Source organism: Balaenoptera physalus (assembly GCF_965194825.1).
Source record: "Balaenoptera physalus genome assembly, chromosome: 1".
NCBI classification, from domain to species: domain Eukaryota; kingdom Metazoa; phylum Chordata; class Mammalia; order Artiodactyla; family Balaenopteridae; genus Balaenoptera; species Balaenoptera physalus.
Genome location: NC_138882.1, coordinates 74,765,112 through 74,790,713, shown reverse-complemented (window position 1 = coordinate 74,790,713; position 25,602 = coordinate 74,765,112). Strand labels below are relative to the sequence as shown.

The 25,602-nt window shown below is 46.5% G+C and overlaps 2 protein-coding genes and 1 long non-coding RNA gene across 4 annotated transcripts in view; 2 read left to right on the top strand and 1 right to left on the bottom strand.

Moving 5' to 3' along the window:
• Positions 1-21,761, top strand: part of LOC309639818 — a 259,146-nt gene extending 237,385 nt beyond the window's left edge. Inside the window, exon 2 of the long non-coding RNA XR_014251868.1 lies at positions 21,206-21,761. This is a non-coding gene — a long non-coding RNA (uncharacterized lncRNA). The remainder of the gene's footprint in view (positions 1-21,205) is intronic.
• LMX1A (LIM homeobox transcription factor 1 alpha) overlaps positions 1-25,602 on the bottom strand; it is a 155,599-nt gene that overhangs the window by 70,305 nt on the left and 59,692 nt on the right. The gene's annotated exons all lie outside the window — the stretch shown is intronic.
• Positions 23,606-24,106, top strand: LOC309638031 (BET1 homolog). Its single transcript, XM_082413519.1, has one exon. It carries the CDS (start codon positions 23,741-23,743, stop codon positions 24,095-24,097), a length of 357 nt encoding a protein of 118 aa, XP_082269645.1. The 5' UTR covers positions 23,606-23,740; the 3' UTR covers positions 24,098-24,106.

Sequence of the window (25,602 nt, the reverse complement as noted above, 5' to 3'; positions counted from 1 at the left end):
AGCACAGATGGAAAACCACTGTGGGGGAGCTGGAAGGACTGGGGCTGCGTGGGTGGAGAGAGGCGATGGCAGGAAGGGGCGGAAGGATGAGGATGGCCTGGGAAGCGAGCTGGCTGAGTTCCACTGTCCGGTGAACTAAGAGGCACAGAGAAACGCAGAAGCCCCCAGGAGGCCCAGAGCGGTCAGGCTAGTTTGTTAGGGGTCCGCCTGGGGATGAGCGATAGTTATTGATGGTGTGGTTTAGGAAGAGGCTAGTGAGCGTGAGCCTGGGGCTGACAAGGCCCTCAGCTGTGAATGCAGCCTGGGGAAGTCCCCAGAGTGATGGCTGTGAAGAAGGCAGGACTTAGGTCTTCCGTGAACATTCCTCTACGGCCCACGGAGAGGTACTTATAAGCACATCCCTGGCAGCATGGGGAGAGGAAATAGAGGACTTTGTACAGCTCAGCCTGTGCACTGCACCCACATTCCCATCTGTCCTGGGAGGAGCACTTTGTGGTTTGGATTTGCACCAGCCCAGCTGGAGACACGAGGTGGCAGGAGCCACAGCACTAACTGCCCTGGCGCAGGTAAGAGCACCCCTGAGGGGTGTGAGGGGGATTCTGTGCACTCGCCATCTAGGCACGTCCCAGTGTGCTGGGTCCGGCTGACGGAGAACTCTCCCTGAGCAAGCTCTTGGAGGAGGGATGTGTAAAGCCGTCACCATCACTGAGTGACCTGTCACGCCTAGGGACTCATCCCCCCGCCCTTTACAAAGGACGAGTAGCATGTGTGGTCTAATGAAGGGAGCCTGCTTGACAGCTTCATAGGAACCCAATACCACCCAGAAGCCCCTCCTAACAGCAAGTCCTGAGATGCTCTGTGTCCACACAAAGACCATTCATCCAGCGGACACAAATGTGCAATCGACTCAAAGGGGAGAAATTTTTCAAGAAAGGCAGGTCGGGCTTCCCTGGTGGCGCAGTGGTTGAGAATCTGCCTGCTAATGCAGGGGACACGGGTTCGAGCCCTGGTCTGGGAAGATCCCACATGCCAAGGAGCAACTGGGCCCGTGAGCCACAACTACTGAGCCTGCGCATCTGGAGCTTGTGCTCCGCAACAAGAGGCCGCAATAGTGAGAGGCCCGCGCACCGCGATGAAGAGTGGCCCCCGCTTGCCACAACTAGAGAAAGCCCTTGCACAGAAACGAAGACCCAACACAGCCAAAAATAAATAAATAAATAAATAAATAATAAAAATAAAGGAATTCCTTTAAAAAAAAAGTCTTTAAAAAAAAAAAAAAAAAAGAAAGGCAGGTCAACCCATCAGGGATCCTTTGGAGCCTGTCCACTGAGGCAAATCTCACCTTCCCATCTGGGCTCCTATGAGCACCTACCTGCCTAATTCTGCTATCTTGTCTCTCCTGATATGAATGTGGCCCCTACCAAACACAGTGCATCTTATTACATACATTATCTTATTTGTAATAAATATGCATTTATTAAGCACCCACTGTATTGAGTCACTCCATGTGATGAGTATCACAAAAACATAGATTGTTCCTTACACAGGGAAGTCTAACCTCTAGTTGGAGGTTCAGAGCACAAGCATGAGAAAAGCTAAGTGATGATACAAGAGTTAAATAAGATGAGGGTGCAAGAAGACATTCAACACATTGCTGACGACAAATCTGGCACCTCTGGGAAAACACACAGGACCACAGAGGGATGCCACAAGGTAGTACCACGTGAAGACAAGAAACAACAAGCACTAGCAACTCACGCTCCCTGAAGCTTTACATGCCCAAGACACTTCTCAAGGTGCTAGATGAAGTCATTTATTCCTCATCACCACCCTGAGTCAGACACAGCGATCATCCCCATCTTACAGACTAAGCAACTGGGCACAGAGAGGTTCAGTGAGCGTAATCTCATCCTAGCCTGACGGTGATGTATCTGCCCTGAGTCCTGGGCAGCGCACACCTGCCTGGTTTCCCGGAATGACTTTTTCTCTCTTCTTTACTTTTCAGGTCCAATTGTGGCCTCCCCTGGCCATCCTCCATTCCCACCCTCAGGACCTCTACACACATATATATTTACCCTCTCATCTTCATGGTCTAAGAACACTTTACGCATCTACTTTGGTCTATGTCACTGAATTTATAACTATCAGCTTATATCTGTCTCCCTCACTACACTGTCCCTAGAGGAACAATATTCCTTTTTTTTTTTTTTAATCCCCAGTACATAGCATAGCACCTAGCCATGTACAGTACAGTAGGTACTTAACTGTTTGTCAGATTGAATTAAAATGAATTGAATTGAACTAACTTGGGATTTTGGTTTTGGGGCATAGAAGTCAGGGCTGATTGCTGATTCTCTCTAAGAACTGAGAAATGACCACGCTGCCCTTAGCTAATCCACCTTCCCAGAGCTGGACTCCAGGGGTGAGTATTTACTGCAGAAATCAGAAGTGGCAGCAGGACTGATGGATGACCACCACCCTCATAAAGAGCTGTGGGACGCAGTCTCCAGCCACAGCCTCAGGGCTGCTAAGTCCCTTGAAACTTTATGGCATTGTTGCCATGGCGGTCACGGACGTAACGTGCCATGGAGGCAAAAAACTGAAATTCCCCTAGAGGTGAAACACCGGTGGGAACCCATTCACAGGCAAGAGTGCGTTACTTAACCTCTCTGAGCCTCAGTTTCCCTATCTGTAACGTGGAGATGATAATCTGCCTCATAAGGTTGTTGGCAGGATTTAATACAACAATAGAGAGAGAGAGAGAGCACACTGGCTGAAGCATAGTAGGCCTTCAATAATTGATAGCAATGCCCATTTCCTTACCTGTTTTTAGGAGTTCTAGTATCCTTTCAACTTGCCAGAGTGAAGTGTTTTGGGTCTTAGTTCAGTTTTTAAGTTAAACACACTAGACCGGGATTTGTAGGGACTCTGGGGTTAATGGTGGAAGGAACCCTATGGTTTCCAATCAGTGAGCCTCCTCAGGGATCAAACACAGCCAGACTGACATCTGAAACTGCCACTGAAGAGCTACAGGACAAGTCCTCCCAATCTCAGTCCCAGGCTGGGCCTCTACCAGGCAAGTAATTTGCTTCTAGGTGCCCACAGTCACTTGTTTGACTTGGTTGGTTAATACACTAAGGGAAGTTATTCATGAGCAAGTGTGAATAACAGTCCCACCTCCCCAACAAGCAGCAGTCTGGGCTCTGCTAGAGAGCCCAATGCAACTGCCCATTAGCATTTGTGAGCAATACCCCAGGAAGAAATGCCAAAGGATGTCACACTAAACCTGACGGGGGAGACAGCGGTCTCCTCACTTACAGGTGACTTCTAACCACATCGCAATACCCCTGCTAGGGCCCCTCGTCTGCACTCAGTATCACGCCCTGAGAATGCATTTTCTGATTCTCCTCGCCAAACTTCAACTCCCCGGTCACAGTCTATCTTGGAAAACCCTCTCTGCCTTTTCCTGCCCTTCAAGAGGTCTTTAATGCTAAGACAAGTCCCTCTTTTTCTGATAACAAGAGCCTGCCGGCATTTTAAAATCAGACCCTTGCTGATGAAGAGCTCTTGAAACATAAAAAGATTCCAGCCAGACTGCGCTGCCCAAGAGGCAGCTGCCCTCCACCCTCCCCCATGCAGTCTTTGGCAAACCCCGGCCGCAGCATGCAGCCGTGGGTCCCAGGAAGAATCAGCACATGTAACTTGATGGGTAACTTAGAGAGGATGAATGGCCAGTGGTCCCACAACCATATGCTCGAACCCAGGGTGAACACAGGACTCAAAACTGGAGGTTATAACCACTCTCCTGACTTCGGCTGCTAAAATCACCTCGGACAATGTTATTCTACATTTGTCATGAAAAGCAAAAAGATTTTTAAAGTGTGACTGATGACCTGCTTCCTTGGTTGAAATAAATTCCTCAGCTCTTAAGAGAGTGGTTGGAAAAAAGCATTTACTCATGATTGAAGACGGAGGATGATATTAGTAAGATATCTCATGTGAGCACACTTTACAAAGGACGTGGGAACTCCATACACATCATTTGGTGTTGCGAGCGTTCTTGTTGGTAACTCCAAGTGACAGCAGGAGAAACGGGGCACTGAGCAGTAGAGAGATATAGAAAGGTAGAGGTAAGGGCCTCCACTGAGCCCAAGATTTGGGCACTAAAATCTTTAATCAGCCAAATAAAAGGCATGCCACAACTGTGTTCATGATTCCTAGCAATGTACGGTGAGGGTACGAATGAGCTGCAAGGAGGGTGCAATCGTGCAACAGCTCTGGGACCTATATTCGACTGTTTGAGACAGGAATGGGGAGTGCCGGGGAAGGGACCTGCAGGGCTCATTGGTAAGAGCTGCAAGTCAAGTCGGGGTGGAGTGGCCAGTTTGCTGGGGCTGCTGGAATCCCGAATGCCGAGCAGGGCTGAGTGGCAAGACGCTGGCGACAGGAGGAGGTGGGGGTCAGAAAGGCTCTGTGGGTGGCAAGTCCACTCAATGAAGTTGTCTTGGCATCTGCCCATCCCTCCACTCTCCGCCAGGGCTCACAACGAGGAGTGCCAGCTTCGTTTGAGAGGGCATCTCTGCCAAATCTTCCGCCCAGGAAGGGGCATTCCAGGGCCGTGGCAGCGTCTGGGAGACTGTTCAGGGGCCGCAAACAGGGTAACCAGACCTGGGATAACGTCACTCATTGGGTCTTCTTCATCTCACACTCCCTCTCAGCGCGGGCAAGTGTATGTTCGGATCAGAGACGGATCTGACATGGGTTGTCACTGCGCCACGTGAATCCTTCAAAGCACCCGGCTGCCAGGAATGCCCAAGTCCTCCTTTGCTGCACCAGCTCTCTTTGGGCTTCAGATTCCTGGAATCTGCCTCCCTCCGTCCACTGTGGCCACAGGCAGGTCTCATCCTTCTGCTGGGTGCACCCTACCTCCACCCTCCACGGCACCCCACAGCACCTAAAATGCTTCCTGCTAGAATGGCGGAGAAAGAATGGGATCTGTTGTCCTTCAGGGCAAGAATCCAGCTTCTGGGCTTCCCTGGTGGCGCAGTGGTTGGGAGTCCGCCTGCCAATGCAGGGGACACAGGTTCGTGCCCCGGTCCGGGAAGATCCCACATGCCGCGGAGCAACTGGGCCCGTGAGCCACAATTGCTGAGCCTGCGCGTCTGGAGCCTGTGCTCCGCAACGGGAGAGGCCGCGACAGTGAGAGGCCCGCGCACCGCGATGAAGAGTGGCCCCCGCTTGCCACAACTGGAGAAAGCCCTCGCACAGAAACGAAGACCCAACACAGCCAAAAATAAATAAATAAATTTATAAAAAAAAAAAAAGAATCCAGCTTCTTCTGATTGGTTGGGTGACATAAGTGAAGAAATAACTAGGATTCTTAGTCAGGGGTCTATGATTGGGCATCAGGAGGTCTATGAACCCCCCAGAAATTGCATGGTTTTGTGTGTAGCTGCTTAATGTGAATTTCTGGGAATAACTACCATACCTAATGTCAGTTACCATGCACGAGTTGCTATTCTAAAGGCTTAACCCATAGCAGCTAATTTAGTCCTTACATAGGAGATACAAATTGCTTTTATCCTCCATTTAAAGATGGGGAAACAGAAGTACCAAGAGGCTAAATAACTTGCCAAGGTCACAGAACCAACCAGCGGTGGAGCCAGGATTCAAACCAGGGGCTCTAGCTGCAGAGCCCCCGCTCACGAAACCACCTTGATTTACTGTCTCAGTTTACATCACATTCTCAGAGAGGTCCATAACCTCACCACGTTTAACTGTCTTGGAGACATCTAGCTATCAACATCTAGCATGTGGCAGTGCCCTATTCGTTTTTGTATGCCGAGAATCTAGCACTGCGCCTGGAACCCAGGAGACACTCGGCAGCCACTCTATGAAAGAATGAAAAGTGACGATAATCCAGGCTCCCCTTCAGTAGGTTTCTCCTGCCTTTCAGAGCAACCTTTCTCACATCCCCTCACTTCTTCCCGGCACCTCCATCACGCCAAGCCCTTCATCAATCACAGGGATTTCCCTGCCACAGGTGTTCTCTCTCTGCCCGCTTGCTGCATCCTCTCTCTTGCTGACCTCCCTCTTCACCTGCAGTCTCTCCAAACCTCACTGGTTCCATACGCCCCGGGGCTAGCGCATACCACCCGATTCTGGACCACCTCCTGGCTTGACTGGCAGTTGGATGGGAGGTGGCAGAACCAGATAAAATTCAGTACACAGGCTCTTTGAGGAAGATGCGGTCACCACTGCAGCAGAGCCTCGGGCCACCCGCTCCTGCCCCTGACTCACCACTGTTCACCCCCACCGAGGAACAAGTCCATCAGGAAGCCACGCCGCAGCATAGCTTTTAAAGATACCAGAAAAGACTTCCGTGGAGCCAGAGGTGGCGTGGCGATTCACCAGATTAGAATCACCCTCACCAGCCGCAACGTGAAGTCTTTGGAGAAGGTATGTGTCGACCGGATCAGAGGTGCGAAGGAAAAGAATCCCAAAGTGAAAGGACCGATTCGGATGCCTACCAGGACTCTGAGAATAACTACAAGGAAAACTCCTTGTGGTGAAGGTTCTAAGACTTGGGATCGTTTCCAGATGGGGATCCACAGGCGACTCACTGACCTGCACAGCCCTCCTGAGATTGTCAAGCAGATCACTTCCATCAGTATTGAGCCAGGAGTTGAGGTTGAAGTCACCATTGCAGATGTTTAAGTCAACATTTTTAATAAATTGATAATCAGTTGTTTAAAAAAAAAAAATTCAGTACACAGGCCCTCAGTGGGGAGCACGGCATTAAAAAGCCTTCACCCAGAGAAAACTCACCTTCAGGCCAAGAGGAAAGCATCAAAGCGTTAAAGGGGACCCAGTGCCGAGGGTCCTGAAGGTGAGGCATGAGTCTTTTTATCTGAGGCCCGCAGGGAACCTCAGCCCCGAGAGCACCAGGCAGGAGACAAAGGAGGCAGCCTCCTCTCTGTTTGTGAGGGCCTCTTCTGGAATTTGGGCTTGAGGAGCTCGGAAGTTAAATGTCCACCACCAGCTGTACATCCTGTGGGCATTCAGCACATTTTCCTGTGTCAGTGAGCTCCAGGCCAGAACTAGGAGCCTTTCCACTGTGGGTCGCAAACTCACCAGACTTGTCCAATAGTGGCTGAAATCGGTTCTTCCCTGACAGGAACCCCACGGTCTGTGAAAAATAAACGGGTGTGGACTTCATCCAGTGGGCAGAGGTCTTGTTCCTGAAAAGTAGCACTGCAGTCAGCAAGCACTGGCCCGAGTCTGCTTCCTGTTCCAGCGGAGACTTGGAAGAAGAGCCAGAGGGCCTATCTCACCGCCCTCTTCCTAATATCAGTCACAAAGAAGTATTTCCAGGACTGAAGGGCATGCTAGTTCTCTCTCCTGCAGCCTGTTGCGCCGCAGGGAAACTGGAGAGAAGATCTCAGAGAGAAGATACATGAACTCCACCTGCAACACTGCCCTCCCTTGAGGGGAACGGGATGCTGACGTTGGATTCATCTATTCCCTCAGTGCAAGAAACTCAGCTGCTTTATGCCTCAGTTTCCCCTTTGGTTAAATGGGGTCCGTGCTGCGTATCCAAAACCACATCAGTCAAATGAGTATATCTAACGCCCTCCAGAAGCGGCAGAGGGCAAACTTATCCTCTGATTAGCATCTCTATAATAATAAAAATAATTTGTAGTATCAGTTCTGACAAACGACCACAGTTTGGGCCTATGCAGCAGTGTCTCTCCACATCAATGAACATATCAACTGCCCCAAAGACTCCCAAGTGGAGATTTAGGGGGAGGGCTCGAGCGAGCCGTTTACATGACCCCTTTCCATCTCGCGGTCCCCCTCTCCCCGGGGCAGGCAAGTGCTCGTTTTACTGCCTGGCAACCAGACTGGGACTAAGCTTGCTAAAATATGAGTGTTTTTTTGGCTGGAGTACCAGAGCGCCTGCAGCCCTACGGAGAGAGAAAAATTGAACACACCAGGCCGTGGCTCCAGAAAGGGGAAGAATTAGACTTCACACCGAGCAGGCTGAACCATGGCATTCTTTAGATAATGCTTAACAAACCCCCAAACAAAGGCAGCCAACTTAGCTGCATGTTCGTAAAATGTATTCTCAGCAGATTCGGGCTTATTGAAGCACTGAGTTGCTTTGCAGCCAGGGTCCCCATCCTAAGCTTCCCGTTTTTCCGTGCTGTTCCCCTTGTCTAAATTCCTACAGATTCTGCCAATCAGAATTCCTCACTTCGGGCTCAGGAGGGCTTAGCAACCAAGGTAAATGGTGGTGCTTTTAAATTCGATCCTAACCCTGAAGAACAACTGCCCCCCACCCCAAAGCCCCCTGCTCTGACAAGCCATCTTCTGAGGCCGGTCCTCAGCGGTTTGCAGGCTGACGGCTTAGAGATGAAGGGTGTGGAGTTCTGGCATTCACCTCCACGTCTCACCATTCCACCTCAAATGACACCTCTTACATTTATTCAATGCTGTCGTAGACTTTCTATGACCAGGATCGTGAAAGTTCAAACTTGAGGTTATTTTTATTTTTGGAAATACCACTGTCAGTGTTATTTTTAAAGCCATGGTTATCATTAGTATTACTAGCATTTGTGTACCCAAGTAGAAAGCCAGCTTGATAAACTAGTAGGCATGTTTTTGTGGTCCAGTCCGTTTTGTGCTGCAGAACGTATAAGGCTAGGTAGAAAGGGCAAAAGGTATGGAAGCAGGCTTATAGATCTGAGATCAAACATAAACGTCACTGAACTCCACTGTTACTTAGTACAGCTTTCACTCCTTCCTCCCCCTCCCCCCTCCATGTTATCCCATTTATCCTGTACCCAAATACCCCAGGATTCGTGTATTAGTTGGACCCTTTTGTAACAGTTGGTGGAGAACAGGAATTTAAGGTCCGGAGACTAGATTGGGTTCCTTACATATGGACTCTGCAAATTTCATGAGAGCAATACTTTTCCTGTAGGAGAAAGCACCTCTTCACTCCAAGATATGGAGAACTGGCCCTGGTGGCTAGAGTCCCACCAGCATCCCCTGCTAACTCTGGGACCTCACACGGGATTCTTTGTTAGGGGCCTTCTCCATAAACTGAGAATAACAATTCCTACTCTCACTGAACTTCCAGGGCTCTCTCAGGGGTGAATGGGATAAGGAGTAGAAAATATTTTCATTGCCTCTGAGAAAGAAGATGTGTTGACTGAAAAAAAAAAAGCATAACCTAAAATTTGAAAACTATGTTTTATTCGGAAAATTTGCTGAGGACTTATGCCCGGGAGGCAGTCTCTCAGATAGCTCTGAGGGACTGCTCTGAAGAGGTAAGGGAGGGGCCAGGATATACAGGAGTTTCCACAACAAAAATCAGGTAGTCGGAAAATCAAAAGCTTACTATTAATTAAAGAGAAAACAGACATCTCAAGTTAATGAATTTAGCGCTTTCCTATGTATGGGAAGATGCAAAAGTCTGGGCTTATTAAAATCATTCCTATGTACAATGCTTGGTGTCAGGCTATTTATCTCTTGTAAAAATAAAATACAGTGTGTGTGTGTGAAAAAAAAAAAAAAGAAAAAAGAAATGAAAAGGCAACCTATGGAATGGGAGACAGAATTTGCAAATGTTATATCTGACAAGGGGTTAGTATCCAAAATATATAAGAAATTCATACAACTCAGTAGCAAAATAACAATCTGATTAAAACAAGATGAAAGGACCTGGAAAAAGAATAGATACATGTATATGTATAACTGAAAAGAAACAAAACAAAACAAAAACAAACAAACAGAAAAGTACACCATACATTCCCCTTTGGAAACATCAAGTGCTGGGATTCTATTTACTGAATCTGAGCACTCTGAGTATGACGATGGAGATTCAACTTTGCCAAATGATGAATAGTTATCTCCAGTCTGAAACTGCATATATTTCCTGCTCAACAAATGCCCAGCCTGATGGTAGCAGAACTCAAACTAACCATATTGCTAATTCATCTGATTTCACACAGACATAGACTTGCCGTAGAAACATGACAAAAAGACCTTTCAAAATCTGAAAAAAAATCAAAGGACCTGAATAACCATTTTTCCCAAGAAGACATACAAATGGCCAGTAGGTACACGAAAAGATACTCAACATCACTAATGCTCAGGGTAATGCAAATCAAAACCACAGGATGTCACCTCACCTGTTAGAACGGCTATTAGCAAAAAGTCAAAAGATAACAACAGTTGTTGAGGATGTGAAAAAAGGGAACCCTTGTACATTGTTCATGGAAATGTAAATTATTATAGCCATTATGGAAAGTTTCTCAAAAAATTAAAAATATAATTACCATAAAAAAAAAAAAAATCATTCCTTTGATAGGCACCTTAACTATCTAGGGCCAGCATCCTGCTTTTCTCTCCATCCTGAATCCCTTCACGGTGCATAGCTGGGGACGGCTACAGTGGCTAATGGTTTGATGGCTGCAACATCCTTTGTTTACTGATATAGCAGGTGACATTTTTCATCCACAAATGCAAGACATTAAACTTCCTAAAGAATCTCCAAGACTCTAGTTCTTGAAGATTCTTGCATGTGGCTTCCCTGAAGCCTCATCTCCACTGAAAAGTTGCAGCTGAGAAACTACACCCAACCCCAAAGCACAGACCAGCACCTCTAACCAGTTTGTGAGCTGAAGTCTGCTTGGACTGGTGACCGAAATGTTCATGGATTCAGGTCTGCAGATTTAAGAGGTGACCACAGCAAACATGGAAGCCAGGAAACATGTCAAACACAGAGCTTAACAACAGAGTCCAGCTCCATCCCCAGGAGACAGAAGAGACTCCAGGATTGCTGGAGGTGAGGACAAGGGAACTTTCAGGGTGGCTCCACACAGAGCAGAAAGCAGGCTTTACGGATGACGGCTGCAACTGTGCATTTTTGCATTTATGTGTATGCAGTGATTGCCCGTCACAGAACGCCCACTCAGGCACATGGACCCACAAGTAATAATACCACACACATATGTGTGTAAATGCGTATGTGTGTGTGTGAAGCACAATGCACTGTCCTCTGGAAATGAAGCTATATTGCCCAGAACACCACCTAACCAATAGTGTACGTTCAGTAAGTTACCTGTTGACTGATAAGTGATTCTACAGACTTTTAAATTATCCACATAATTTAAGGGTCTTCCCCCAAGAGATCGTAATGGGTTTTCACTGATAAATCAACCTCTCACTCAGGCCATGGTGATCAAAAGCCCACAGCTGTGAAACCGCTGAGTGGGGTTCCGGCAATGGATAGAAGGAAGCTCATAGTGTGTTCTACCCCCAGCCCCCTGCCTTGACACTCCTGCTTCTTGCTGGAGACTAAACCCTGGGTCTTGGGCCTCTGCTTCCTCTCCCTCCACACACTCTACCCAAGTCATCCACCCATCCCCATGGTTTTCAATACCATCTACAGGCTGATGAATCCCAAAGCCCTATCTCTGGCCACTTTTCCAAACTCCAAACTCATATCCAATTGCTATTTGACATCTCCACTTGGATGTAAAACACACATCTGAAACTTCACATGGCCAAGCAGAACTCTTTGCCCCCATCTACTCCCCAAATTGTCCACGTGGCAGTTAGTGGGGTCTCCACCCACCTAGGAGTCACTTTATCCTCCACACCCTACCATCTAAGTCAACCAGTCCCGTGAGGCCTCTGAATCATGTCCAGAGCTCTTCCCTTTCTCACTGTCCCTACCAGTACCTCCACTTCTTGCCCTCCTAAACCCTGCCACAGGGCAGCCAGAGGGTCTTTTTGAAAATGTAAATCAGAGCTCACTCTCCTGTGTAAAGCCCTCCAGGGATTTCCCATTGGATTTAGAATAAAATCCAAAATCCCTGCTCTGACTTACTAAATTTCCAGTCTGATCCTTGCCACCAACTCCAACCCCATATCATGCCACTCTCCCCTCCTTCACACAGCTCCAGCCTCACTGCCTTCTTTCTGGGCTCAAATAGGTCAAGCTTGCTCCCAACACAGGGCCTTTTCACCGGCCATATTTTCTGCCTCGAACAACCAGCACCACTGCCACCTCTGCCTCCTCTTCCCCCTCCTCCTCCCCCTCCCCTTTCCTCCTCCTCCTCCTCCCCCTACCCCACCCTCTTCACCCTCCCCCTCCTCCTTCTCCTCCTCCCTTACATGGATGGCTCCCTCTGGCATTCAGATCTCAGCCCCAATAGGCCCCCTGATCACCCACCCTAAAGTACCCATCTGGTCACTTTATACATCACCCTACATAGCCCTGTTTTTCTTATTTGCATCTTTATTCCTGGTTTGTCTCCTCCAGCTCTAATGTAACTCAATGAACAGAGATATCACATCTGAGTGGCCAGAACAGAGCCCAGCATGTAGCAGGTTCTCAGAACATTTTCAAATGTATGGCTCTTCTAACCAATAAAATACACACAAACACACATTCATGGTTACAGACGTTTAGGTAGAATTTTCTCATTATTCTCATTGTCCACAAGATATTACACACCACAAGCCTATGCTTACTTTATGTCTAATATCCTTTTGTTGCCAGGAGGCAGAAGAAAGAAATTGCTGAATAATTATTGCCTCAATTGGCAGGAAGTAAGGAAAAGACCAAATTCGCTCCCCCTCACCCCAACCTCCATCATGACAAACTATCTCTATGGTCCATCTGAACACCAGTTTTTAAGGAACAGTTTTGAGATCAAAAGACCTAAGTTTGAATCAGGGGCTCAGCCACTCACTACACAGGGGATGCCAAACACCCGTCCCCCTCTCTGGCCTTTGTTTTTTTCTCATCTGGTGGATGAACATACTACCAGCCCTGCCCACCTGAAAGGGTTGTAATGAGGAACAATGAAATATATAAAATCACTTTGCACACTGTAAAGTATAAACTGGAAATGTAGGGATTATTGGCATTATTGAGATAAATGGAATTTTCAATGACTGCAAAGATCTACCTGATTATTGATTTCCTTTGATACCATCGATCACCCTGGCTCAGGGTGTGTGTGTGTATTCTGGGACAGGATAGGAGCAAAAGAAGGGCTGATAACCATGAATTTTAAAGAACGCATCCCAACAACAAACACGGAAGGCTCATTCTGGGAGTCAAAGCTAATATTAAGAGCGAGGAGCCGGCAGGCGGAGGAGGTCAGAGTTAATTACAGCCGGCGGCATTTTACATGGTGCCTACCCAGGCCCCCTCCGCTGGGAACACCACATTCTAAATCCAAGCTGGCTGATATTAGCGAGCACTGATTAGAATATGCCCACAGGGCCTCTTAAACTTTCCTCCTCTTTTAAAGCGTTTGTTTTCAGCAAGATTTATGGGCACCTCTGCTGAGCGCAAGCAGGTTTGCTAGCACGCAAGACCTTCCCTTTATAAAGCCTTGGCCGCACAGCGCCCGCCTGGGCACCCGGGCGGGAAGAAAGGCAGGCTCCATCTGGGTGATCTTCCTTCCCGCAGAGAAGAGCGTGTAGGGACCTGGCAGAAAATGTTCAGATTTCTGACCGGCCTGCAACGGCCCCCAGCACCACGAGCTACCGAAGGGGGTAAACACCCATGGCCTTCAGGAGAACCAGAGGGTCTCAGTCTCTCCATCTGTGAAATGGGTTGACAGGAAAAATGGAAGTTGACCTTGCCAAGCTCTGACAGGTAAGAAGGGCTTGATGTTTGAAAGAATGGCCTTTAAACCTTAGCCACACACCCAGAGTACTCTTCTTAAAAAGAATAAATGTATTTCTCAGATTTAAATGTTCATGTGGAATGGGCAGCAGGATCTCCAGCCAGGATGCAGGGATCCAGTGAGGAAAATGAAAGAATTCTCATCTCCACTTCACAGTTGTGGCCCATCCCACACCTGGAAGGAAATCCTCAGGGAGAGAAAGTTCTGCAAGAACTCTATTCCTTACTTACTACCCAAGCTGAGTTGAGTCTGGACCTGTGGGATGAGGTCCCTCTGTAAAATGAGATGTGGATGAGATAGCATGTCACACTCCTTCCAGTCTAAACACTATCACTATAATTCTTCTTGTCCCTTCCCATGACACCCACAAAACCAGGGACCATTCTGAAAAGAAATAAGGGACAGCTCTGAGATGCCACAGGCCTTTTCTGGTCAAGAGTTGCTCTGTGTCTCAGGGCTGCCAGGAAGTATAGTCTTCTTGCCCAGAAGACAAGAGAAGGCTGAAATCGCCAAGGTGAATGCATGCATATGGGCTTCCCCATGAAGGATTAGTAAGGAGCCCATGAGGACCAGCTGTTCACCATCTCCAACGAGGACCAAATGAAAGGGAACGGGCTCCGCCTGACGGGCTGGGCTTAGGCTGCAAGTAGGGAAGTGCTTCTAGCCAGGACGGGTTGTTAAGCACAGCAACGGGTTACTAACAGAAGCGTTGTAAGCTTCTTTTTCAAACTCCTTCTCTGGCCTGATGGGCCCTTGTATGTCTGAGGTGGCTCAGTTGTCTGGAGCGAAACTGGGAGGAAGGGCAGGGGCTATGCGATATCCCACCTTTGCCAGCCGTGTGATGCTACTCCCTGGAGTCCGTCAGAGTGTGACTAGTTAATTAGAAAAATGGCAGCCCCTCTCCTTGGCCAGTTAAAAAAAAAAAACAGGACTTATCCAGACTCAAAGGCTGAGTCCAAGAGGAGGCAGGACCCCTGAGCAGTCGCTGTGCAGGGGGAGGTGACGTTGGCAGCAGGGCTGTTGTCTCAAGTCCAGGGGGTTGAGTTGACCCCTCCCATCACCACTTTCACTATCTCTGTGACTGTGGACAAACTACCTAAAACCCCTGAACCTTAATATCCTCATCTATAAAATTAGGTTCAATAATTCCCACCATGGAAGGTTCTTGTATTAGATGAGTTAACTTCTGTAAAGCACCTGTTACGTGGACACTCAGTAAATATAAGTGTCCTTCTTCTCCTCCTGGCAGGCTCTGGATCTGTGCAGGGAGTGCCCTGATTGACCTCAGAGGTCTCACCAGGAAGACAGGAGCCAGGGAAGAGCCAGAGTGGGTCGACCTGCCAGTTCCTTGGACTCATTTCGTGATGGACCCTCAATAGGTCTAAATTACCCCAACGCTGTGTACCTGGGCAATGAAAGCACACAGCTTCAAAAACCAGAATCTGAGGATTCCACACTCGGCTTTGCCTTGATCAAGTTCCCTTGACTTCTCTGTGCCTCAGTTTCCCTTGATTCAGTAAAGATGGAACAAGAGTATCTAGGGTGGAGGGGAGAGTACCCACCATGTACCAGGCACTAAACTTAGCACTTTCCATACTTTCCTTTAATCCTCAAGAATCCTGCAGTGTTATTACTGTAGAGTCATTTTACAGGTAAGGAAACTGAGGTTTACAAAAGCACATGGCCAGAGACCAAACAGATCACGTGTGGCACCAGGATTCAACTGCAGCCTATCTAGCTCTGAAGACAACCCCTTTTGCATTTTTAAGTACCTCTAAGAGGTGTTCTGAGCATTTGCAAGATTGTGTCTGCAAAGAATGTTTGATGCTGGAAGGGAATCAGCAATTCTTAAGTACTGCAGATTCCAAGGTGTATCTACCTTAAATTCTCCATCTCTCTGCCCCCTCCTATCACCAACTAGGTTAAAATCCAGGAGATACATACAATGGGAATTAATTGTAAGACTAGGTTAACAGGAAAAATAAAAGAATGTCCCATTGTATTTGTCTTGATAACAGGAAGCATAGAAACTTTAAAAATGCAAACTACTAATTGTCTAAATGACCTCCTACTCCACTGCCTAGCCAGCTGCCTCAGGTAGTGTGGGCCAGGCTGCCTTCCATAAAATCCATCTGATTCATCCCAATTCATCAGACCCTAAAGACTGTTCCGGTGGCAGAATGTGATCAGTTACTTGAGAATTCCTCTTCACATACAAGGGAATTCATTTCTCCCTGGGGCCTGAAGCACTTAAGTCTTTCTCACTCCACTCCCAGAAGGTAAATTGGCGTATGGACTACACCTCCCCTTAAAGAGAGAAGCCCAAATTCAGAAACTGATTAGCCAAAAACGAGGCAGTGACAAGATTTAGTTGGAACTGGGCCCTCAGTGAGTTACGTCTGTTAACTCTTTTGTTCCTTTGCGTTCTAGAGCTCTGGTAGACTCCAGTTATTTGTCCAGGAAGAGTGAAGCTGGGTCTTCCCACCCAGGTCTCCCATCCCAAAATTCTAGAAGCTAACAGTATTGTTTCCTTCACCTCCCAGGCAACACCTCCTACAAGGGCCACACCTGCCACCTGAGTCTTGAAAATACACGAGTCTTGTTGAGGAATACTCTATTCCCAACAAATCTATAAAAGTCAATTAGGGAAAAGTTATCCACGTTCTTGGTTTTAGTAAACAACCACAAACAAGTAACAATAACAACAAACCAATTGACCACTAAATTCCTCTAAAAACTCTTTTATTTCAAATATCTGATGTAGAGCCAATTTCCCAAGAATGCCACTGTTGTGTAAATCGAGGTACGCCTGTCCTGAGAATGAACTCCCAGCCAGGGTCCCTTGTTTGGTTGTATAGCCATAGGGCCAGACTGAGTTATTCATTAACTTCCTGTATGAAAACCGAATAATAAAACTGAAGTGTGTTAAACAAATCCAGATGAGGGGGTTTAAATCACCTCCAAGTCACTAGGCTTAAAACCGCTGTCATTTCCCCTGGAACAAATACGCTCTAGCACCACATTATTAAATGGAGATAACAATATTTATGCCCATCCCAGGTTGGGGCCTGGGTGGACAGCTCTCCCGGGCCGGGCCAACACAGAGGAAGAATTGACAGGCACTGGGGGAATGGGTAGGTGGTCTCCACCCGCCGAGTCCCCTTCCAGTCCTGTGATTCCAAAATACGCTCAGAGGTGAGGGGCAGAAAGGTGTCTTGGAATGAGCAGTGCCTGTCGTGTGTTCGAGCCAGAAACGTTTCTGTGACTAGCCGTGGGAGTCAAAGCCTTCGCCCCTTTGTAACAACCACTTAGCTCTTATTTCTCCCCAGGGATTTATGTGTGAGCGAACAGCAGGCAGCTGCCACCGGGAACTACAAGGCAATGGGACGCCTGCAGGAGGAAAGGCCCTCCTGGGCTGCTCCTGCAAGCAGCCAAGATGCGGTTCGCTTCCATCTCTGGTGGGATCCCATGTCTCCTAGGTTACAGCTGAGGACTGTGTTTTCCTTTATTACAACACAAAACGTGTGTTCTCCAGGGACTGTTCAAACATCTGTACGAGGTACACCGTGCCTGCGTGTGTGTGTGTGTGTGTGTGTGTGTGTGTGCGCGTGCGCTCACACACGCTCAGACGGCAGCGGCAGTCATGACCCAGCTCTTCAAATAAACCTCTCCAGATATTTAAAATTCATGGGGCCTCAGTGCTGGCCCAGCAGCCAGTCTGCTACAGATGTGCAGTGGTGCAGTCTCAGAACTCTAATTAAAATAGAGGAAGTGATCTCTTCCTCAAATTTCCTTTAGCTTGAACTCCATAAAAATCACTAGGTAATATCCGATTGGCAGAGTGAATCACAGGAGCTGGCAGCTGGGCCAAGTGGACAGAGCAAACAGACTTCTTGGCCCCCCGCAGGGGGTGTCTTTCAAAACACCCACACCAGAGACTCTGGCCTCCTTGCCCTGTGCCTTCATCTAATCTTTTGTGGTTACATTTATGAAGTAATGATGATGTGTCCATCTGGAGCTAGGGGAGGGGTACTGTTGATACACCTTAAAAACCACGGACCCAAAGTCCCTAAAAAGTGTGGTCGACTACTTTTCTCTGATCGTTGATGGAAAACGAGAGCCAGCAGCCCTGATATTTATACAAACAAAATGGCACTGCGGATCGAGTTGTCCCCAGGTGGGATCTAGGGCTGACGAGCACACTAACACGTATTTGGGGCCACTGGGCACCCAAGCCTGGCCAAAGAGTCAGATGCAAAGTGCCCCAGGAACTGACGTGGGATGAATTGGCAATGCCTTCTGAAGAAATGTCACTAAGTTTCCCTGGCCTCAAAGCTCACCGACCTCTTCTCCCATCACACATTTTAAGTGATTCAATATATGAAAGTGTTCCTGTTTCCAATGTCCAGAATCTCAGGACCGACAATCCATGCAAATGTCATTAGGTGCACACAGTCACAAATGACTGCTTGGGCTGGTGACGTGCCACACGGTACAAGCAGCGCTGGGTGTGGGTCAGAGGGCTGAGTCTGGGTGGAGGACCAGCCACTCTGCATCATCGAACTTCTCCTTGGCCTCATAATTCATCTGGAAAAAGAGGACGGCACCCACCCTGCCTGCCTCAGAGGGCCGCGGTGGAGGTTAAATTTTATAGGAGTACTTTGCAGACTCAAAGCCTCCCTTAATAGTCATCGTAAGGATCAGCCAGATTCTATGACGAGCCTGGTCTCGGCCGTTTCAACCCTGGCTGTAGATTAGAATTACTTGAAGAACTTTTAAAAAATAATATAGCATAGGCCCCCATGGTCAGGGATTCGAATTTAATTGTGCTAATGTGCAACTGGGGGTGAAAACCACCAGGCTGGCGGAATGGAAACTGAAGTAAGTGACAGATCTGGGTCTCCCTTGCAGTAAACATGTACAGTACTTGGACCAGATACATCAAGCCCTCGGTTTATGTATCAGTTAAATGGGCATCCTAATACCTGCATCTAGATTCATTTCATTGATGTTTATTGAATACCTACTATACTCATTTCCTATGGCCACTGTGACAAATTAGCACAAACTTGATGATTTAAAACAGCAGAAATTTATTCTCGCATAGTTCTGGAGGCCAGAAGTATGAAATCTGTTTCACTAGGCTGAAATGGAGGTATCAGCAGAGCCACACTGCCTCCAGAGACACAAGGGAAAAAGCTTCTCCTAGCTCTGGTGGTTGCTGACATTCCTTGGCTTATGGCTGCATTACTCCAATCTCTGCCTCTGTCTTCACATCATCTGTGTGAGTGTGTGTGTGTGTGTGTGTGTGTGTGTGTGTGTGTAATCTCCTTCTGTCTCTTTTCTTTTAAATTTATTTATTTATTTTATTTTTGGCTGCGTTGGGTCTTCGTTGCTACACGTGGGCTTTCTCTAGTTGCAGCGAGTGGGGTCTACTCTTTGTTGCGGTGCGCGGGCTTCTCATTGCGGTGGCTTCTCTTGCGGAGCACAGGCTCTAGGCGCGTGGGCTTTAGTAGTTGTGGCAAGCTGGCTCAGTAGTTGTGGCTCGCGGGCTCTAGAACGCAGGCTCAGTAGTTGTGGCGCACGGGCTCAGTTGCTCCGCAGCATGTGGGATCTCCCCGGTCCAGGGCTCAAACTCATGTCCCCTGCACTGGCAGGTGGATTCTTAACCACTGTGCCACCAGGGAAGCCCTCTCTCTGTCTCTTATGAGGACACTTGTGATGGCATTTAGGGTCCATCTGGATAATCCAGGATAATCTCCTCATCTCAGATCCTTATCTTAAATCACATCTGCAAAGACCCTTTTTCCATATAAGATCACACTGGCAGGTTGCAAGGTTTAGGACCTGACGTGTTTGTGGGGACATCTTCAGCCCACGACACCTACTATGGGTCAGACATTGTGCTAGGTGCTGAGAACACAGCAGACAACAAGAGCCTCTCAAGGAGTGTTAAGGATTACAGACTCTGAGACTTGAGAGACGTTAGAGCAGTGGTTCTCAAAGTGTGGTCCGCAGCCCATCGGCATCACCTGGGAACTTGTTAGAAAACTAAATTCTTGCCCTTTCCTCTCTTCTGAATCAGAAACTCAGGGGTGAAGCCCAGCAATCTATGTTTTATCAAGCCTGTTTTAACAAGGTGATTCTGATGCATGGTAATGCCTGAGAACCACTGGACTAAAGGTTATGGAGTTCCTTTATTCTAGCCTTCTTTTTCCAATATCTCTGCTAAATTTATAACCAGCTTCTGCTTAAATAGCACCACTTTAACTGCATCTCATGGGAAGATTTCCAGGGCTCCTGCTGACAGACGTTGTATGGCTGGATGGAGGCTGGTTGCACTGAGGTTTTGGACTTCTACAGTAGAGGGTCGGAGGCTGGCAAAGGGCACTCTTACCAGATCAGGTGATGACCAGGACTCCTTGTTTACCTTACCTTTTGTGATAGAAACAGCTAGCAAAATTTATAAAAATCTGCAATAATTAAGAAAGTGTGGCATTGGCATAGAGTTGGAAAAATAGAAAAATGAACAAAAAAGTCTCAAAAATAGACCAATGTAGACATGGGGACATTATATGTGATAGAAACAGCAATGCAAATCAGTGAGGAAAGACTAGATGGACTAAATATTCAAAAATAAATTCCAGATGAATTAAAGACATATGTAATAAATGTGAAAAAGGAAAATGTTTTTAAAAGAAACCATTATTTAAAATACACAAATTCATTATGGATCAAAAAGAAAAATAAACTCTTAGAAAACTAAAAAAAACCCCACCATTTTATATACCTGCCCATTCCATTGCTCACAGTTAAAATGGTTAGAAATGGTTTAAAGTTACTAATATAAGTTCTAAGAATTTTATTATCATTACCCTACACACTCCAGATGTTGCCAGTACTCTCCATCTTAGCAATAAATCCAATTTGCACAGCCCCATGCTTGAGTAACCCAGCTGCCAGCTAATGCTGAATGCCAACTTCTGGTCTACAGCACGGTCCTAGGCACTGACGGAGATATAATGCACAGGTGGTGGCTTTAAAGATGTGACCATCAGAATGGAGAAACCGATCAAAGGTATGTGAAACACTGATGTAAAGTAGTAGCAGATCTCTGTCCCTAGCTTAGAAGTGAAGAGGAGGGTTCAAGGCCTGGGCTTGCCTCTTTCCATGTATGTGATGTACCAGCTGACTGAGTCTGGGCCCATCACTCATTTAGAAAATGAGGCAAGTGAACTGGACAATATCTAATTGTCTATGACTTTCAGTGTGGCCAAGTGTGCTTCTCTTATTATTATTAAATATAATGACGGGGGGCTTCCTTGGTGGCGCAGTGGTTGAGAATCTGCCTGCTAATGCAGGGGACACGGGTTCGAGCCCTGGTCTGGGAAGATCCCACATGCCACGGAGCAACTAGGCCCGTGAGCCACAACTACTGAGCCTGCGCGTCTGGAGCCTGTGCTCCGCAACAAGAGAGGCCGTGATAGTGAAGAGGCCCGCGCACCGCGATGAAGAGTGGCCCCCGCTTGCCGCAACTAGAAGAAGCCCTCACACAGAAACGAAGACCCAACACAGCCAAAAATAAATATAAAAATAAATAAATAAATAAAAGATTACTATAAAAAAAAAATAAAGACTTGGATTGTATATTTTAAAAAAATAAATAATAATAATGATGATGCCTAATCTTGAATGCTTACTTGCGGCAAGTACTGTTTTAAACATTTTGGTCCTCATTTCAACCCCACAAGGTCAGTTCTGTCATCATCTCCATTTTATACATGAGAAACTGGCTAGAGAGGAGAAATAACTTTCCCAATATCACACAGCTAGTAAGTGGTGGAACTGGGATTTGAACCTGTTCTCCCAACCACTCTTCTGTACGGCTGCTCACAGCTGACTAAGATGGGCAGGGATGCCTTGCAAAGGCAGTCACACTTACTTTTGGCTTTGAAAGACAACCAACATAAACCAACTATAAAAAGCAGGATTTGGCATCATGTTTCTGCAGGATTCTGGGGGTTTTCTTTTCTTTTTTTTTTTTTTTTTTAAATAGATCTTTAGGGGCTTCCCTGGTGGCGCAGTGGTTAACAATCTGCCTGCCAGTGCTGGGGACACGGGTTCGAGCCCTGGTCCAGGAAGATCCCACATGCCACGGAGCAACTATGCCCGTGTGCCACAGCTACCGAGCCTGAGCTCTAGAGCCCGCGAGCCATAACTACTGAGCCTGCGTGCCACAACTGCTGAAGCCCACGTGCGCTAGAGCCCATGCTCCACAGCAAGAGAAGCCACCGCAACAAGAAGCCCGTGCACCTCAACAAAGAGTAGCCCCTGCTCGCCACAACTAGAGAAAGCCTGCATGCAGCAACAAAGACCCAACACAGCCAAAAATAAATAAAAATAAAATAAATAAATTAAATTTATAAAAAAAAAAATAGATCTTTATTGGAGTGTAATTGCTTCACAACACTGTGTTAGTTTCTGTTGTACACCAAAGTGAATCAGCCATATGCATACACGTGTCCCCATATCCCCTCCCTCTTGAGCCTCCCTTCCATCCTCCCTATCCCACCCCTCTAGGTCATTGCAGAGCACCGAGCTGATCTCCCTGTGCTATGCTGCTGCTTCCCACTAGCTAATTATTTTACATTCGGTAGTGTATATATGTCGATGCTACTCTCTCTTTGCCCCAGCTTCCCCATCCCACCCCGTGTCCTCAAGTCCATTCTCTATATCTGTATCTTTATTCCTGCCCTGCAACTAGGCTCATCAGTACCTTTTTTTTTTTTTTTTTTAGATTCCATATATATGCGTTAGCATACGGTATTTGTTTTTCTCTTTCTGACTTACTTCACTCTGTATGACAGACTCTAGGTCCATCCACCTCACTACAAATAACTCAATTTCGTTTCTTTTTATGGCTGAGTAATATTCCATTGTATATATGTGCCACATCTTCTTTATCCATTCATCTGTCCATGGACATATAGGTTGGTTCCATGTCCTGGCTATTGTAAACAGTGCTGCAATGAACATGGTGGAGTGAATCAAAATGAACACAGCTACTGGGAACATCTCTCTCACAGCAGCTATAAATCATAGTTGCCCATTCTGGAAACACTGTTTTCATATTGACATATATACACCACCATGTGTAAAACAGATAGCTAGTGGGAACCTGCTGTATAGCACAGGGAGATCAGCTCGGTGCTCTGTGATGACCTAGATGGGTGGGCTGGCGGGGGGTGGTGGGAGGGAGGTCCAAGAGGGAGGGGATATATGTATACATATAGCTGATTCACTTCATTGTACAGCAGAAACTAACACAACATTGTAAAGCAACTATACTCCAATAAAAATAAAAATTAAAAATAAATAAGAGCTCTGAGAACCACACTGAGAGGTCTGTGTTAAAAGGTGGAAGCCAGGCTCAGGAAAGTGAATCAGCGGTAGGATTAGTTGTTATACACCAAGAGGCAGAGAGGGAAGTAAAAGACAGGTTAGACAAGTGAGGGGGTTCTAAGGCCCACACAGAGTAGAGCAGGCAGCCTCTCACCTGGAAGGCCACCTATGCAGCAGGAGTGCTCAGACTGCGGCATCAATCCACACCTATCAGGTAACAGGTCTGATTGATTTGTACTTTAAAAAACACCTGATGATGAAAATCATTCCCCTTTATTTCTTCTAGATATATAATCATTCGTTTGCTCATTCCCTCAAAACGTGTGCAAAGTGTTGGTTCTCAGAGATGAACAAGACCCAGGAACTTACACAGACAAGCAAGTACAACCCAGGGATAGAGATGACCCTCTACACCAGCCTGGTGTCTTGGGATTTACGCCCTTTTCACACTCATTGGCAATATCAAAAACACTTATTGGGAGACTACCCTGATGTCGTGGCGCTTTAGGGGAAGGAGTTGGTGTTTCTCCGGGCCCTGGTACTGAGGACGCGGTCCGGGTGGCCCCTGGCCTCTTCCTACCCACCCCTCCGCCCGCCTTTTCCCCCGCTCCTCTGGCAGGATGAGGCGTGCAGGCCTGGGTGAAGGAGTACCTCCTGGCAACTATGGGAACTATGGCTACCCTAATAGTGGGTATAGTGCCTGTGAAGAAGAAAATGAGAGACTCACGGAAAGTCTGAGAAACAAAGTAACTGCTATAAAATCTCTGTCCATTGAAATAGGCCATGAAGTTAAACATCAAAATAAATTATTAGCTGAAATGGATTCAGAGTTTGATTCTACAACTGGATTTCTAGGTAAAACCATGGGAAAACTGAAGATTTTATCCAGAGGGAGCCAAACAAAGCTGCTGTGCTATATGATGCTGTTTTCATTGTTTGTCTTTTTTGTCATTTATTGGATTATTAAACTGAGGTGATGCAAGTAACTGTGAGTTTGGAATTTGTTCCAACTTAACGGCTTGGAGTACCACTTCAGTAAAAAACCAGCATCAAAACATTCCTAAATTTCAAATAATACTATGGCTTTTTCCGTCAAAGATTACTGAATTTTACTTGTTTTATAAATCACATTAGATAGTACAGTGCTCTTTGAATACTGTTTCTTAATGATTCATTTTTTTGCCCCTATTTTCAGGGGTATTGAGATGGTCCGAGGTCAGTCTGGCCCTAGTAAGTTTTTTTCCTGTTTTTTGCTGTCAGGTTAAATAGCAGTATAATATCCTGTTGTTACCATAAACGTAGGTGTATGTTCCACATAAAGAAACTTAGTGATAAAATAACAATGCCTGGAGAGCCTTGTGCTGAGCTCTCGAGGTGGTGAGAAAGTTTGTGATGGATGGTAAATGTATTTTCCTGAACTGTCATCGCCCCTGATGATGTACTCTCCTTTCCTCCTTTATTTAGTTAAAATTGTAGGCTGATTTCTTTTTACCTACAGTTTTCCTAATAATTTTTGATGATATGACTCTTCTGCCGCCTCTGCCCAAGGACCTCATTCTTTAATAAAACTTGTTATTTTGGCATATTTCTAGTAAGGTTCAAAACAAATGTGTACCCATATAGTTGTCATTTTATATTAACTTTATATATATACCATTGACTTGGCTTATAATAGTTTTATGATTTTAGCTACTTAGGCCATTTGGTTATCATTTATGACAGAATAATGTGAAGCTAAAGTAATTGCTAAGCTCTGAATGGAAATAAAATGTTCAAGAAAAAAAAAAAAAAAAAAAAAACACTTATTGGGTCAAAGCTATATGCAGATGTCCTCAGGGGAACAAAGGGCTTAAAGAAGTGTCCATTTAACCAATTAGAGTTCCACTTAGCCAATTTCTATTGAGTTTTATTTTTTTCAGGGGCCACACAGTCAGTGCATGATTAATTAACATCGGATTAATGTGTAGGAGTTTAAAAGAACTTCACACTCAATATTTGGTCCTCTGAACCCTCTGAACAAGGAGGCATGATCACCCCTGTTTCAATGTGGGCAAGTCACGTCACCATGCCTAACCCAGTTGTCTCATCTGTAAAATAAGAGATGTGGGCTGAAGATCATTAAGACCTTTTCCAGCTCTAAAAGGCTATGATTCTCAACATCAGCACCAAGACTCAGAGAGAGGAAATGACCTGAAGAATGGTACACCCCACAGTGATCGGTAATGAATGTTGACCACGTGCTATGCACTAGACACGAAGCTAAGAGCCATACAAGGGTTTTCTTGCTGGTCTTCACTACAGCCCTGCAAGTGAAATGGGCACTAATGTTAGACCTTTATTCTATAAATGAGGGAACTGTGACACAGAGTGCTTACACACCCTGTGAAAGGTAACACAGCTGGAAGCAGAGGCACCAAGTGGAAACACGATCAAGTCTGAACCTAGCGACCAAGTTCCTACCCACCACACTGTCTGGCCCACC

Excerpts from the sequence above, each read along its gene's own strand:
- LOC309638031 (XM_082413519.1), top strand. The coding sequence starts at position 23,741 with ATGAGGCGTGCAGGCCTGGGTGAAGGAGTACCTCCTGGCAACTATGGG.